At 41.1% G+C, this 16,490-nt stretch overlaps 1 protein-coding gene and 1 pseudogene across 2 annotated transcripts in view; both read left to right on the top strand.

The window, feature by feature from the left end:
• LOC123325294 overlaps positions 1 to 4,010 on the top strand; it is a 70,318-nt pseudogene extending 66,308 nt beyond the window's left edge. The window contains exons 7-9 of the transcript XR_006540350.1: positions 9 to 216; positions 1,713 to 1,932; positions 3,057 to 4,010. The product of XR_006540350.1 is annotated as a UDP-glucuronosyltransferase 3A2-like (transcript). The remainder of the gene's footprint in view (positions 1 to 8; positions 217 to 1,712; positions 1,933 to 3,056) is intronic.
• A 7,585-nt stretch (positions 4,011 to 11,595) lies between these two features.
• Positions 11,596 to 16,490, top strand: part of LOC110585025 (UDP-glucuronosyltransferase 3A2-like) — a 31,004-nt gene continuing 26,109 nt past the window's right edge. The window contains exons 1-3 of the mRNA XM_044916680.1: positions 11,596 to 11,689; positions 13,963 to 14,064; positions 15,534 to 15,539. Of these exons, the coding sequence (XP_044772615.1) occupies positions 11,596 to 11,689; positions 13,963 to 14,064; positions 15,534 to 15,539 (202 nt within the window). The remainder of the gene's footprint in view (positions 11,690 to 13,962; positions 14,065 to 15,533; positions 15,540 to 16,490) is intronic.

The raw sequence follows: 16,490 nt of genomic DNA on the forward strand, positions 1-16,490 counted from the left end.
TTGCCAAGTTTGGAGACTCTGGTTTTGTCCTTGTGGCCCTGGGCTCCCTGGTGGGCATCTGTCAGTCCCAGGAAGTTGTCAGGGAGATGAACAGTGCCTTTGCTCATCTGTCTCAAGGGGTGATATGGAAGTGTAATCCTTCTCATTGGCCCAAAGACGTCAAATTGGCAGCAAATGTGAAAATTGTGGACTGGCTTCCTCAGAATGACCTCTTGGGTAAGGACTGTTCAGATCTACTTCTCTCTTTCCACTTATGTATCTTTAGGTTTACCACGAGCATGAGAAAGGGCGGCTGGTGGCTAAAGGTAATCTTTAGCGGACAGGAATGGAGCAGCCAGCTGGAGTTCTTGGGAAATCAGGCTATGCTTCCCAAATGGCTAAAATTGCCATGTTTTCTTCCTTTCTATTGCAGTCCTGATACCTGCAGCCAGAAATGATGTTGTTGTCAGGTTGTTTTGACCTTACCATATTTGGCACAGACCAAGGTAGCCCAGACACAATCAAAGATGGCTTGTAGACTCTGAGAACACATACCGGGTGTCTTGTGGCCACTGCTGTTCCTGGCCTCCCGAGTATCTGTGAGGCCATGCGCCGTTAGAGACGCACACTCCCACACACTTTAGTACATTCTCCTACCCTGCAAATGATGGACTCGTGCTTTCTCAAAATTGATGTTGATGGTTTCTAAAGAGTGTGCCAAAACATCTAAGTGTCAAGCTGAGTAACCTGTCAGGTGGCTATTTGCTCCATCAAATTCTTTGGTAACAGAGAGCCCCCTATACCCCAATACATTTTCTTTGTCCTTTGTGTCACCTTTTGGAACCCCTCAGTACCACAACCACTGCCTACAACAGAGGTTCATCCCCAGATTATGGCTCACAAACATATTGGGAACTTAAAATAGAAGGTTCTGCACATTTATTCACAAGAATTGGTGTAGGTAAAAAGGATTCTGATTTTCAAAGAAACACAAATCGATTTTGATGCACATCCCTATTGAGAGACAGTGTTTGAGATGAACACTTCATTATCAACACTTGTTTTAGTTTTCTTTAAATAAGAGTGGGATGAACACACAGGAACTGGAAATACTGAGTTGGGTGGTCCATATTGCCTACTTTAGAGGATTTCTTCTGAAGTTGAGGAGAGAGCACATACAGTGTAATTTTGATGAATGACATGTGAGATGTGATGTCAGTGAAAGTGTTAACATTTCAGATAAGAAGGAAGTGAAAGGGAAGTGAAGGGGAAAGCATGAGACTTGGAGAGCAAGAGACAGAGACAGTCAGAGATAAAAAATAAGAGAAGATACAGACAAAGTGACACTGGGAGAGACTAAAAGAGGACAGAGATAAGAGAAGGAAGGTGAGAAACAGGGTGGAGAGAAAATGATGGATGCATGGATGGATGGATGGATAAATGGATGGATGGGAAGAAAAATATGTCTTGTTTAGATAGCACTGTTATCTGAAGCCTTCCCTGGGACCTGCCTCTTAGACTGATTTATTTAGAGGAATCTCTGTAGAGAGACAAGACCAGAATTTTACATCTTGGCATACATACCATTGAGTGTGTCCTAAGTTAAATCAATAAATACAAGTTTACAACATACTTTGAGATCCCTTTGTAGTTTTTTCTGTCCTTGGAACTTTACCTGGTATTCTGAAAATTTTCACCCTGAAATATTCTACTCTGTTCCTGATTTGCAACAGCTCACCCATGCATCCGTCTCTTTGTCACTCATGGTGGATTGAATAGCATAATGGAAGCCATCCAACATGGTGTGCCCATGGTGGGGATTCCTGTCTTTGGAGACCAACCTGACAACCTGGTCTGAGTAGAAGCCAAAAAGTTTGGTGTCTCTATTCAGCTTAAACAGATCAAGGCAGAGACATTGGCTCTGAAGATGAAGGAAGTCATTGAAGACAAGAGGTCTGGAGCTCTCTGGGCTTATAGTCACTTTGGCTGAAACAAATCATCAGACACAAAGGGCACTGTGTGGCTTTTTTTTTTTTTTTTTTGTAATAAAAGCTGAAACTTCCAGACACGGAATATTATGTGTGTGATGCTAACCCCTGACCTGTCTGGGAACAATACTAGGCAATTCAGGTTAGATGTTGAGAACAACTTCTTCCCTAAGTGTTGTGACCACCCCGAATTATTTACACAGGGTCTCTGAGAGGTCTTATATTTTGGGAGTGCTTATAGTAGAATTACAGTGAAGCAGGATGTAGCTTTTCTGTCCCCCAATATGCCACATGATTTCCTGCCTCAGGCCCTTTGTCAGTGCTGCTCCCTAGGATATCCTTCCCTTCTCTTCACAGGGCTGGCTCCTTCATGACAGTTGAACTCATCTTCAATGTCTTCTCCTCATAGAGGCAGGCAGTCTTTGTCTGACTGTCCTAAATACACCCCTCTCCCACCCCTTTTAATCATAATTTATTTTTCTGTCTTAACTCTTCTCAGGATCAGTCACTACCCCATTTCTTTCTGTTTTAATTCATTGTATGTCCCTCACACTAGAAAGTAGAGAGTATGCTTCCCTGGATGGCCAAGTGTGTCTCTTGTTTTTCCTTGTGTTCCCAAGGCCTAGCATAGGGCCTGCCAGAAAATAAGTTGGGATGAATTTCTGTTAAGTGAGTCAATAAAAGGACCTATGCTCACTTAGGTAAATTCCCATCCAGCACAAAGATGTAGTAACCATGATGGACTGAATATCTTATTAGGGTCTCAAGGACATTTACCCTGATTTAGGTGTATGTTGTATCACATATATTCATATATACTCTTTCCTTTAGCTTATCCTAAGCTCCCTGGGTAGAGACTCATCCTTACATTTAGTCACTTTTTAAAATAATTTAGCACTTTTAGCACTAGGCATGGATCTTTGCATGGAGGGAACAGGTTGAACTTTTCAAGAGGACCCAGCCAGACTGTGACAAGGCCAGGCTAACAACTTTTCCTTGAAACTGAGTCTTTTGTCATATGGATGAAAATGTGTGCGTGTGACTTCTGAGACCACATGGGTAACGCCCTGCCTCTGTCTCTGCCAACAGATACAAGTCAGCAGCAGTGGCCGTCAGCATCATCAGGCGCTCCCACCCCATGACCCCTGCTCAGAGGCTGGTGGGTTGGATCGACCACATCCTCCAGACAGGGGGTGCGGCACACCTCAAGCCCCACGGCCTGCAGCAGCCGTGGCATGAGCAGTACCTGCTGGACGTCTTCTTGTTCCTGCTGCTGGTCACCCTGGGCACCCTGTGGCTCTGGGGGAAGCTGCTGGGCATGGTGGCCAGGTGTCTGTGTGGGGCCAGGGAGCTGAAGAAGGCCTGATGGAGGTGCATCCATGATGGGTGTTTGGGGAACCACAGGTTATAGAAGCCTTTCCCCAGCACAGGACACCCCTGGCATCTTCCCTGTGTTGACACTTGAGGGTGGCACAAAATTGCTTTTCCCTATTTTCTGCTTGTGTTTAAGAATTCTTATGAAGCACTCTTGGGATTCTTATTTTAAATTCTAGAAATATATATATTACATAAAATTTACCATTTTAACCATTTAGTGTAGTCAATGGCATTAAGCACATTAACATTATCGTGCAAACATCACTACCACCCATTCCAGAATGTTTTTCAGCCTCCCAAACTCAAACACCCTGCTGATCAAACAGTAATTCCTCATATCCATGCCCCCACTACCAACTCAGCAAGCTCCAGGCAACCCCGGTTGTACTTACTGTGTCTATGAATTATATCCTGGTTTCATGATTTGCCCCTCATCAATGGATACCTTACTGAGACCCAAACCTTCAGCAGACAGCTCCACCTTCCTCCCCACTTCTTGTTCTTAGACACAGGACCCTGCTTCTTGCATCCTGGGTGCCTAAACACTTCTCATTCTCTCTTCCTTTTCTCCATCCTCACTTTTTATGATATGACAGAAGATATTGACCAGTTTTTCTATTTTGGGCCTTCTCTTATATCTCTTTTTCACTTCACCTCCAAGCACGGGAAGCCTGGTCTCTGTCATGCAGTTAGGCAGGCATGGTCCCCCAAGACTCCTTCTGTGGTCACTTTTGCTGGGTCCCCTCCTGGGAAGAGCACTTCCTTTGCAGGGCAGGCCCAGAGCCTGCCTTTGGGCCACAGCTGTTCCTCTGGTTTTCACTTTTCACAGTTCCCATCTCAAGATCTCCAGTCTTAAAAATCTAGTCATGGAGACCTCAAGTGCAGAAGCTCTGCATGGATTTTGAGGCCTCATGGTCCAGCGTCTACAGCAGTTCCCAGGACTTTGTTGATAAAACACCCATCTGCCTCCCAGTTGTGGCAGAGAGTATCTTTGTATGTGGTGGACACTTAGGAATTATATTCAGTTCCTAGCAATTTACCCCAGAAGTACGCCTTAACCGCCAGGGTTTTTGCTTGTTTGCTTTGTTTCTTTATAAGGGCTGGTGTAGTGGCTCCATCCTATTGTTTGTAGCTCCCTCCTCTTTTTAAAATTAATTAAGTTTTTCTTTTTCTTTTTCTTTCTCCTCTACTAGACATCAGGCTCCTTCTTTGGCAATTTCCTTGTATAATATATTTTACCTTCCTATGATTGTGTCTTCACATTTACTTTTGCATTTTCACATGGAATTCAGTGTCTCCTTAAAAGTTTCAAATGTATGTTATCTTCTGTATTGATACATAGTGATGAAAATGGTAGATACAGTGGATGGCCCGAGACACCCTGGTTTTTGATCGCTTAATTCTGGGATTATGACCACACCTTGAAAGAATTCAAATGGAGGATGAAGCAGCTACTACAAATACTCCCTGAAGAAGAGGAAAGAAGCCCATCCTTGCCCATGTCAGGATAGGATTTTCTGGGTAGAATACAGAGCTGGTGCCAGGTGTCTACTGAGTTCTGTGAGTTCTCATGCTGCATGATGTCACCTACAGCCACAAGCATGTCCCATGAGGACACGTGTGTGTGTGTGTGTGTGTGTGTGTAATTCAGGTTTTATTTCTGCAATTCTTATGAAATCTCTGAAATTGGTCTGTGGCAATAGTTCCTTGAGAGGCAGACATGAAGCTTTCTCTGTGTTGTCATTAGAATGAATAGTCAATATTTTTTCCCTCATAACCAACAAAGGGACCAAGGGATAGCTTCCAGCTGATGACTCCTATTCCTGCTCGCACCATGTCATCCTCTCTGAACACTTGTAACTCAGTGAGGTTAACTCTGTGCTTGCTGATTCTTGGGCTACACGCCCATCCAGGGAATTTGATCGGAGGCATCCAGTGAGCCAAATTGATGCTTACTGCCTTGTTCCATCAAAACCTTCTCCATGAGGCAGACTGTCAGCATGGCCTTGATGGTATGGACATCTGATCCATTATTCTCTGGTTCTGATCCTTTGTTGGCTCTCATTGCATGGAATACAAGCCCTCTGTGGTTTATTTTTGGCTACCACTCCAAGTGTATCTTGAAAACTCTGAAATAGATCCACACAGACATGTTCAGTTGATTTATGAAGAAGATGCAAAGACCAGTCAATGGGAAAAGAAAAATCTCTTCAGCAAGTTGTACTGGAATGGTCTTTGATTTTTACTTAATGACATACACCAGAGGACATTGTTACTGCGTACCATACACAAAGATTAACTCAAAGTGTATCGTCGACCTAAATGTGAACACTGAAGCTATGAACTTTCTAAAGGAAAGTCACTGTAGTCTTATGGTTGCAGAGATTTACTATTCAGATCACACAAGCTCAAATCATAGAGAAAAAACACTGGATATATTAGATTTTATCAAAATGAAAAACTCAATCTTCTAAAGGCATACATGAGAAGACAAAAATTAACATCAACTAGGAGAAAATTTTGTAGCACATTTCTCAAAAAACTTGCATCTAGAATATCTAAACAATCTTACAACCATTACAAAAATGGACAAAAAATGTTGAACAGACACTTCACAAAAGAAGATATGCAAATGGCCAGTAATCATATGAAAAATTACTTGACATATTAGTCATTAGAGAAATGCAAAATAAAACCACAAAATAAAACCTAGTATCATAGCACATCTACTAGAATGACTAAAATTAAAAAGACTGATCATATGAATAGTTAGCAGGAAGACAGAGCTACTGGGACTCACACCCATTCCATTGCTGAGTTGGGTGTGAAAATGGTGCAGCCATGCAGGAAAATCGCTCTGTAGTTTCCCAGTTCAGCAAACACTTGCCACATGACCCAGCCATTCCACTTCTAGATATTTACTCAAGTTAATAAAAGCCTATGTCCACATGGAAATCTGTACACAAATGTTCATAACAGCTTTATTTATAATAACTCCAGACTAAGAGAAACTACATGCCCATTAGGTGACTGGAGTAACATTTGTATTATATCTATATAATGGATGCAGTTTTTTTGTATACAAATTATACTTTAAAATTGATTTGATTTAAAATTTCTGTGTGTGAGATGTGTTTCTCAGTGTCTTTCTCTGAGTCCTTAGAAGTGTAGTATTCATGATTCATTGCTGCATTTGAATATAATTGGAAATACAAATACATTTTAATAATTTCTTTCTTTTTTTAAGATTTATTTATTTACTCCAGAGAGACAATGAGAGAGAGTGCACTCATGAATGGGGAGAGCAGCAGAGGAAGAGGGAGACAGAGAATCCACAAGAGGACTTCCCTCTGAGGTGGGGAGCCTGGTGCTGGCTCCAGCCCAGGCCCCTGAGATTATGACCTCAGCCAAAACCAAGAGTCTGAAGCTCAACCAACTGAGCCACTCAGGTGCCCCAATAATTTCAAAAATAGTACAGCTAGTAGTTTTGATGAAGGAGGAGATATGTGTGTATAACAGCAGGAGTTACTTCCTGGAGAATCAGAGGACTAATGGTAAACAGAGGAAGCGTTCGAGTTCAGACTTAATTCAAGTTTATTTTGTCAGTGGGACCTGAAGTCTTTCCATAATTATAACCTAAAATAACACATTTGAGAAATTATAAACACAGGCAAAATATTTAATTTGTTGATCTTTCATGGGCATGAAAGATGACATGCAGTAAGGAACTATATATAAAATACATGTATTTGAAGGTATGTTTTAAGATGCTGAATGAAGTTTAATCTGTCATTTGTCTTTCCTTTCATAATGTAGTGATTCTTCTGCTTATCTGTTTCTACATTAGCACCAGCCACGATCACGTATTGATTCTTTGTGTGCCTAGTTACACTAAATGCTCTATGGTTGTGATTTCCCCACATGTCAATCTTCTATTGTTTGGCTTATCACATCCTAATCACAGGCTACTGTGAGATGGTTATTTAAGTGTCAACAAATTATCCATGTAAAAGGAGGTAAATAGACACTTGTTTTCTCAAGCAAACTTCTACTTAGTTCAAGGAACTAGCTCTTTCTGAAAGGCAGATTTCATATTTTGAATATCCTTAATATGAGTGCATTTTACCCAGTTCAACAATTTGATTCAGCCAACACTGACTGATTCTATGTTTGTAGAAGGCACCATGCTGGGCCTTTGGAAGATGCAGATTCTTTGCTAAAAGCAGCCTCAGTGCACCAAGGGCAGGGCAGCTGGCCAAAGTTGAATCTTAGTCTAGAAGAAGATTCAGAGGATCCTGATAAAATCTGGCAAAGGAGGGAAGCTTTGTCCAACCCACCCCAACACATTGTGTTGTTTGTACCCTTGTGTCTTTGACCCAGCTGTGTCCTCTGTCAGAAATGTCATTCGGCTTTCCTTGGCACAAAAACTACATGTCCTTCCTACCAAACATTTATTTTACATTTATGTTCACATTAGTGTGACTGGACTTGACTTTGACACTTGCAACAGAGCTCACTGTCTATCCTCTTTTGAAGCATTTTTCTTAATATTTTGAAATTGTTTGTTAACATTTATGTGTCTGTATTTAGAAACTCTAAGACCCTAACGGTCAGCGACTTGTTGTTATAGCACATGGCATGGTGGCTCGGACAAATAGTGCTGAGAATACTGGATAATCTTTTAGAAAAAAAGACAATATTTGATCCATATCTAATACCATATTTAAGAGTGAGCTCTAAACACATGATTTAATACAAAAATGACCACATACTGAGGCTAAAACAAAAAGGTGAATTTCTACATAACTTCGGTGTATGGGAAGACTTTCTAAGTACGACTTAAAAATCCTGATGCCACAAAGAAAAGTTACCTAATTTAATTTGACAATATTAAAATACTTTTGCATGGCTAAATCACCACAAGTAGGGTCAAAATACAAATGAAATAGTGAGAGAAATATATGTAACTTTCATTACATATACAGGACTATTATTCCCAACATTTAAAAAAAACTATTAAAATTGAGGGATGAAGCTATGGTAAATGCACACATTGGAACGGTAGGCAGCTATAAACTATACTGAACAAAACAACTTTAAACTAATGTTGACTGGATTGTAATCTACTCAGTAAGAAAGAATATAGTCTAGGGGCACCTGGGTGGCTCAGTCGTTAAGCGTCTGCCTTTGGCTCAGGTCATGATCCCAGAGTTCTGGGATCGAGCCCCACATCAGACTCCCTGCTCAGCGGGAAACCTGCTTCTCCCTCTCCCACTCCCCCTGCTTGTGTTCCCTCTCTCGCTGTCTCTCTGTCAAAATAAATAAATAAAATCTTTTTTAAAAAGAAAGAATATAGTCTAAAGATAAATATAATAAACTAACTTTTATGTTTAAGACAAGAGAAAGGGGGGAGAGAGTAGAAATATAAATCTATCTGCATTCCTTTGCAAAAGAAAAGGAGGAGGGAAAAAACAGAATAATGTGATAGATTATCTATAAGGCTGTTTTTGAATAACATGAAGGTCAGGGAAACAAATGAAGGCCTATGGATTTCTGTATTTACATAGTTTGGTTTTCCAAAGCATGTTAGTATTTTACATAAAAAATTATATTTAAAACAAAAATAATGGAGAAGAAAACTCTAAAATGGAATACAAACAGAAAGAAGAAAACTAAAAATGTTTCTTTCTTTTTAAAGATTTATTTATTTGAGAGAGAGAATGAACGGTGGGGAGGGGCAGAGGGAGAGAGAGAGAGAGAGAGAGAGAGAAGCAGTCTCCCTGCTGAGCAGGAAGCCTGATACCTGCTTGATCACAGGATGCTGAGACAATGAACTGAGCTGAAGGCAGACGCTTAACCAACTGAGTCACCCAGGCGCCCCCAAAATGTTTTCAAATGTTGTAACATAATTGCAGTGTACTAAAAAACATCAGTGAACACAACTGCATTTTGAACATATTGCTTTGAATATCTGTCTTGTCAGTCTAAAGAAAAAAAGTACCACAAAAAGTCTATTTTTTGAGAAGACTATTTTTTGACTAGTTTGTTGGGTAGGGCTGATATTCACTGTTGGTGGATGAGTATATGGTAACCTTTTTTCAGTGCATAGTACGATTGAGCAAATGAGTAAATATACCAAAGATGTTGAAAGGAGATTTCTTAATCTTAGAAGGGGAATTTACTAATGTGGAAATGGGGAGGCTTAAAATCACCTCTGTGGTGGTGTATTGGAATGGAAGGTATCAGTATGAATTCACAATTTTTCACAAATACAAATATGGCAATGTACATCTGTAATACTTATATCCATATACATATCTATTTGATAACTCTGTCCACTGAGGAGCATTTATAAACAGTGGAGCTAAATTAGCAATGAGCACTTCTGTCAACCACATCCAGGTTTCTAAATACCATTTCTTACTAAAAGGTCTCTTTGAGAAATGGAAGATTTTAAGACAGAGACAAGAAAAGTACAAGACGAGTCTGGAAATTGTGTGCAAGAAATAAAGAAAAAGTTCCAAAATGGTTGAGGTTAAGCAGGAGTAACCTGATACATGATGAGAGTAAGAGATGATAGACCACTGAATAAATATAAATCTATGAATAAATAATGATAACAAACTGATACAGACAGATGATAGGTATATAGATTGATGGATGGATGGATGGATTGATAACTAGATAGATGGGGCAAAGGAAAGGTTTTTGTAACAATACAATGCAACATGAAAAAAAGAAAGAAAAATGCAGTTAAAATCACTAATTGGCCACCATGACAGTAATAACTGCTTCAGGTAAGAAGTATAAAAGATGATAAAATGAGTGAGTGAAATTTGGTAGGAACAAAATATTTACACAGCTTCAAAATGTCTCCCCATGTCTTACTTCCTAATTATAGGGTAAAAAATAGCAACTTTACAGTGGAGAATCTTGGTGAACACCACCTTAAACAAAGGATAGAGTTATCATCTCTAATGACAGGACCATCTGACATCATGTACTTCCCATTGTGATTCACTAGATGAAATCAACACCACCTTTGTGGTATTCCCACCATACTCCCTAGTAACCTGAAGTATAATGAGAAACATCAGGCAAACCCAACTTGGGATCCATCATTCAAAATAAACAGTCATATCAATGACATGAAAGACAGGGGCTGAGGACCAATCCTCACTAAAGGAGATGAATAGACCTGATAACTCCATGCAATGTGTGATCCTGGATTGGCTCCTGCACCAGCAAATTCATATCACAACAGAGGATATTAATCAGACAATTGGAGGGATTGGAATAAGGTTTGTAGACAAAGTAATGTGATCGCATCAATATTAAATGGTGCCTTCCTAATGCAGATTAATTTTCTCACTGGGAAGATAGAATACCTGAACAGATGATAATTGTGAATGCACATGAATGCAATCACATAGTATAAGGGAAAACTGGAATAATGTTGGGAGAGTTTTACAACCTTTCTAATGAATAAGTTCAAACATTTATAAGACTAGAACTTCTTGGTTCCTACTGCCCAGTCCTATTTTGTGATGCCCATTCAGAATTACAGAGTGGCCTTTAGAGGGTTCAGTGCTTCAGGTCAAGACCTGGCTCTCTAGGGGGCGCTTAACACTTAGGAGACACTAGGACTTGTTACCAATAGTTAGTATCCAAAGAAACTCTCTGAGCAATAAATGTAGGTAATTTTCTTTTGAGAATCAGCTTGTGGGATCTTGAGATTGGAATACTAGCAAAGATTTTAAGCAGGTACCTGGGGAAATGGAACATGGGGATGTCACAATGAGGTCAGTAGAGCAGTTAGAAAGTGGAAAATTCATAAAAAGTTCCCTAAAATGGAGATTGAACTGAGTCACCTGGGGGTGGAACTATCTTGGAAGTGACTTCCTAAGGTCCCTACCATTCCTGGTTCAGAGAATCTTCTCTATGGAGACTGTGGTGATATCAGGGGCAGAGAGGGGTTAAGGAGAGCTCACTAACCCCTCCTTCCCATTGTTCCAGGTTAGGGAGAGAGAGGACAGATTAACCAGTAGAGTAAGCACCTAGGAGGAGGAGCAGAAGGGCCAGAAGTGACAAACAGCAGAGAAGACAGGAAGGATCCACCCCTCTCCTCTTCACAGCTGCCTGCCAGCACATTTCCTTGGCTGCCAGTGAAGCACGTGTCCCCAGAGCCCACAGGTCACTGTGCAGGGCTCTGGGCACAGGCCTGGGCGACACAGCTGGTACAGGAGCTAGCATGGTGGGGAAGAGAATGTTGTTGCTAGCAGGCTTCCTTCTGCTGGGGTTCCTGCTCTCAGAGACCACCAAAATTCTGACTGTATCCTCACTGGGTGAGTGTTTGGCAGGAGAATCAGAGACAGCTGCATCCCAGGCACCTCAGCCAGGACTCAGGCACACACCCATGGGTCAGATGGTCATTCTGTGTGGTTTTCCATACAGGGTTTGGGTCCCAGGTTAGAGGAGGGAGAAGAGAGAGTGGGCCTGGAGTGGCAGAGTGGGGTCCCTCCTGCTGGTGGTGGAGAAGTTAGTTGTGGAGAAATCAGCGGTGTCCTTTCCTCTCATTTTATCTGCTCTGGAAGTGCTTCCCATTGTACATAGCTGGGGCCAGAATTTAGATCCAGTGCTGACCTGGAGACCTTAAGTCATCTACTCCAATGGAGGATACTTTCAGAGGCACACCCTAAAAATCTGGGGTGCAGAATAGGTGCCAGTAGAAAGTGGAAGTTGAGGTCAGTTTTGGGCTCCTGGAGGCCAAGGACGGGGGCTCAGAGCTGGAGGAGGCAGCACAGACTGAAAATGTGTCATCAATAGGATACCTGGAGGACTGATGGGGCAGAGGAAGGGGCCCCAGGACAACAATCAAGTTCTTGAGAGCCCCCCTCTCTTTTGCCCTTGCTGCTGGAAGGTTTTGAAGGACAGTGAAGCAGTTGGTTTTGTCAACTAAGTTTTGTCCCCCTACTTTTCCCCAAAGGGAACAGAAGGGAAACAGGAACATTTATTAGGATAATGAGTCATCATAGGATGGATTTTCCCCATGAATTTTTTGGATCCATTGTGAAAGGATAGGGGGCTCCCAGGATCACTTTTAGATCCCTCTGAATCTGAGGATCCTAGAGCTGGAAGAAACCACAAATTTCATCTAATTGGGCAATAAGTGTAGGCATCCCCCTTTTATTTCCTGACAGGGAACCTGAGGGTCAGGGAAATTAGGAGCCTTTTGCAGGAGCACATCAGACCTCCCTGACGGACACACTCAGACTTTACTCACTGTTTCTTACCTCAAACCTGTCCTCTTCTCCAATCTCTACTCTTCACAGTAGGGAATTCCTAAAAATCAGTATTTAAAAAACTGTTTTCTATTTTCAATCTAGTTTTTAATGATAGAGGTAGCAGAAAAAAAGAGCTTCCTCACTGCTTGAAAATACGTGTCCTCTGGATTCTGGGAGGGAGCAGGTGTGGTTTAGAAGCGCTGGAAGCCCCGTCTCTGGCCCAGAATGCACTGGGCTCACCAAGACTCTCAGTAATGGCTGCCTCTGTGGGATGGCTTCTCCCTTGTATCCATTTCGTCCACGGATTTAATGTGAGCCAGAGAAGGCAGTATGAGGGAGTAGGGGTTTGTGTTTTATATAACTGGTGTTACCTCAGGAAAGACAAGTATAGATATAAAAAACTAATTTCCACAGATACACACTATGACTGTAGTCCGACATCCCTCTATGCCAACCCAATCATCATGAGATCTTCATCTTCCAAATAATCCCCACTTCCTACATGGGCAAATTCTATTGCTTTCCTCCTACTTTGACTTTCTCTGCTGCTGACCCCATAGATTCAACAAAAATCCCCATTATGGCTTATGGTCTTAACACAGTCATTGCAGTGATAGAACCTGTACCTCCCAGAGGATCAAGCTTCTCTTTCCTTAGAATCTCAGGAATCTTAGGATGGGTGTTACCCCAGCCTATCATGTGCAGGATCCTGCAGTTCCTCCCGAGGGCCCACACTTATCCTGAATGCCTTAATTTGATGTTCAGCAATTTTCAAGCTCCAACCGGAAACATCCTGCCAAATATTTTTGAATCTCAAGGATTTTGATTCTAAGTGGTGGGTCTACCTCCTTCTGCTCCAATGGCCATTTCTTGGACTGATATTCAAGTTCCCAGTTCCTGTCTGACTCTAGCATAAATTTCCAAAGGGAAGGATTCCATAAAGAGCTCTGACCAATAAGAACCCTTCCCACTCCCATACACAGTACTGTGCCTAATTTCCACTCTGTCCCCATAAGGGCTGGCTAAAATCAGTATGTACCTAGGATCAGGAACTCCTAAGGCCTAAGAAGAAAAACTTGTCACACTGACATGGAGACCATGAGTCACAAAAGGAAATCTTGATGGAGGACTTCCACAGGTTAAGATTTGGGCAGACACTGTGTAGGTGTCTTGGCTGCTGCTTACCCAAAGTGAGACAGAGGAACTGAAGAAACTCATTTTCCTCTGTTCACCATCCACTCTCTGCCCTCTTGCCTTGGATTTATCTATCCAGCACATCAATTTCAGACCCTCTGCTCTCATCTTTACAAAATTAAATTTCGTATTTTTCCTAGGTGGAAGCCATTATCTACTGCTGGACCGGGTATCTCAGATTCTTCAAGATCATGGTCATAATGTCAGTATGCTTCTTTATGGAGAAGAATTTTTAATCCCAGGTATGTTTTTTTGTTTGTTTTTTTTTGTTTTTGTAATCATTGAATTCTTCTATCCCAGAGAGACAATGTCTTCTGTATAGCTCTGCTTAGCATAAAATCTGTTTGAATCTAGCTATATTGAATTAAGGGGAAAAATGTGTGGGCGTATGTTTATGTTACCTGCTGGATAGCATATTAGGATCTGTAGACCTGGCCTTCACATGCCATAACTCCATGTTTTACCCCCTCAGCTAGGTGTCACTTCATTTAGGCAAAACTCTACATATCATTATTGATCATTTTGATAACTACTATTCTGTGGTGTGCCTTTAATTGTGTTGAACAGAAGTGTTCAGCCATATTTATAGTTTCTGTTATGTAAGGAGAGCTGCTCTTCCTGTTTCAGAGGTTACTTTCTACTCCTGTTATGAGATCTGAACTTTAAGAAAGCTTTTTAAAAGGATCTCTTTTAATCATGTCCTAGGATCAGAATCTATCAGTGAGATGACCCTATATTCTTGAGGCGTCACTGGCAGCCCATGACTTGTGCATAGTGATGTCAGAAGTTCTCGAGTCCTTGGGGTAAATACCCAGCAGCGCAATTGCTGAGTCATAGGGTAGCTCTATTTTTAACTTCTTGAGGAACCTCCATACTGTTTTCCAGAGTGGCTGCACCAGCTTGCATTCCCACCAACAACGTAAGAGGGTTTCCCTTTCTCCACATCCTTGTCAACATTTGTTATTTCCTGTCTTGTTAATTTTAGCCATTCTAACTGATGTAAGGTGTTATACATAACTACTGAATCAATGAATATTATATCAAAAACTAGTGATGTATTATAGTTTGGCTAATTGAATTTAAATTTAAAAAAATCCAAAAAGTTTGTAGCTAAGATGAAGCTCATCAATCTTGTCAAGTCTTCTCGGTTGACAGATAAGGACACAGAGAACTCAAAAGTTTTGTTCAAGTCCACACAGCAGGTTAATAATAGAGTGGGTGGATCTGGAACTTTAAGCTCTGGGTTTCTCATTCAGAATTGCTGAAGCTTTAATTAAAAAAAACATCCAAAATTAATCACTTTTGATGAAAAACAAGTCTGAGCAATTATGAAATTCTGAAGATGAACTTCAGGCTCTGTTGCTGTTCAATCAACCTCTAGATCAGGTTCACACTAGATATCCTTTCTGTACACATTCCTTGTATCTGCCTTATCAGTCTGATTATGTATTTGCTTTGACTGCCAACCATGGTAATTGTAGTCCATCATCATTTCATTTGGTGGTTCCCAGGGATTGAGGAACTGCTGAAAGCTTGAGACCCTCTACCACTTTAACACACATACCCACACTCAAACTACAAACCATCCAGGGTACCCATGGATTCCCTTAGTTTTATTCTTGGTTCTACCCAGTTCTACAGTTCTACCCCTTTAAGCCAGTTAGTTTCTGAGGTTTTGAAATGGATTATTTATTTTTCTCTTTAGCAGTAGACTTTGGTAGAGGTCTGCAAATAAGGAAACATGTGATTGGATTATTTTTGTTGACCTGATTCAACATTTAGTATCGAAACTTTTAAACCTGTATTAAATATCTCTTGGATAATCTCTTTAGGGTTTTTATTTACAACTTTAATGAATAAATGACTTCAGAAATACTGTAACCTCAGTTTCTAATACTGAGTTGTAAGATTATTTCAATAAGTAATTGAAATCACAGGTATAAGATGCCACCCTACAGCAGACTTAAATGTCTGCAGTTCTGACTCTTCCTTTTCCTAAGAGAGCTTGCTCTACCTCTCCGTCTACCAGGTAGACATTCTCCAAGTGACAGGTCTTCTTTGTTTTGGGGGATCTGTGCAGTTACATCATTGATTCAGAGGCTTGCCTACAAACACTGAAGCAAAGTTTTGCCTAGAGGTACATTATTGGGACTAGACAGTTCTACCCCTTTCAGCCAGTTAGTTCTGCTTTTGTTGGGTATGGAGGTAGGAGAGCAAATCAGCAGCTACATTAGGAAGCCCTTGTGTTGGAATTCAGGCTTTGATTGGACTCATGGGCTCCTCAGATAATCTATCAAGTAGTGCTCACCTGAGCCCTGGGAGTTAAAAAACCCCGTATCTTAGTCTGCTGTTATCAGGGTGAGGTCAATTTCTTTCTTTCTCTCCTTTTTTAAAGAAGAAATTTATTTATTTATTTGAGAGAGAGAGAGTGAGAGAGAGTGAGTGAAGGGGAGATGCAGAGGGGGAGGGAGAGAATCCCAAGCTGACTCTGCTGAGCATGGAGCTGATGCCTGGCTTCATCTCAGGAATCTGAGATCATGACCTGAGCCGAAACCAACAGTTGGACGCTTAACCAACTGAGACACCCAGGTGACCCCAGGTCAAATCTTATTACTGGGGTTTATAGAGTTTAATAAATTACAACCACCTTTCCCTCTGAATTTTAGAA

Source organism: Neomonachus schauinslandi, chromosome 7 (assembly GCF_002201575.2).
Source record: "Neomonachus schauinslandi chromosome 7, ASM220157v2, whole genome shotgun sequence".
Lineage (NCBI taxonomy): Eukaryota > Metazoa > Chordata > Mammalia > Carnivora > Phocidae > Neomonachus > Neomonachus schauinslandi.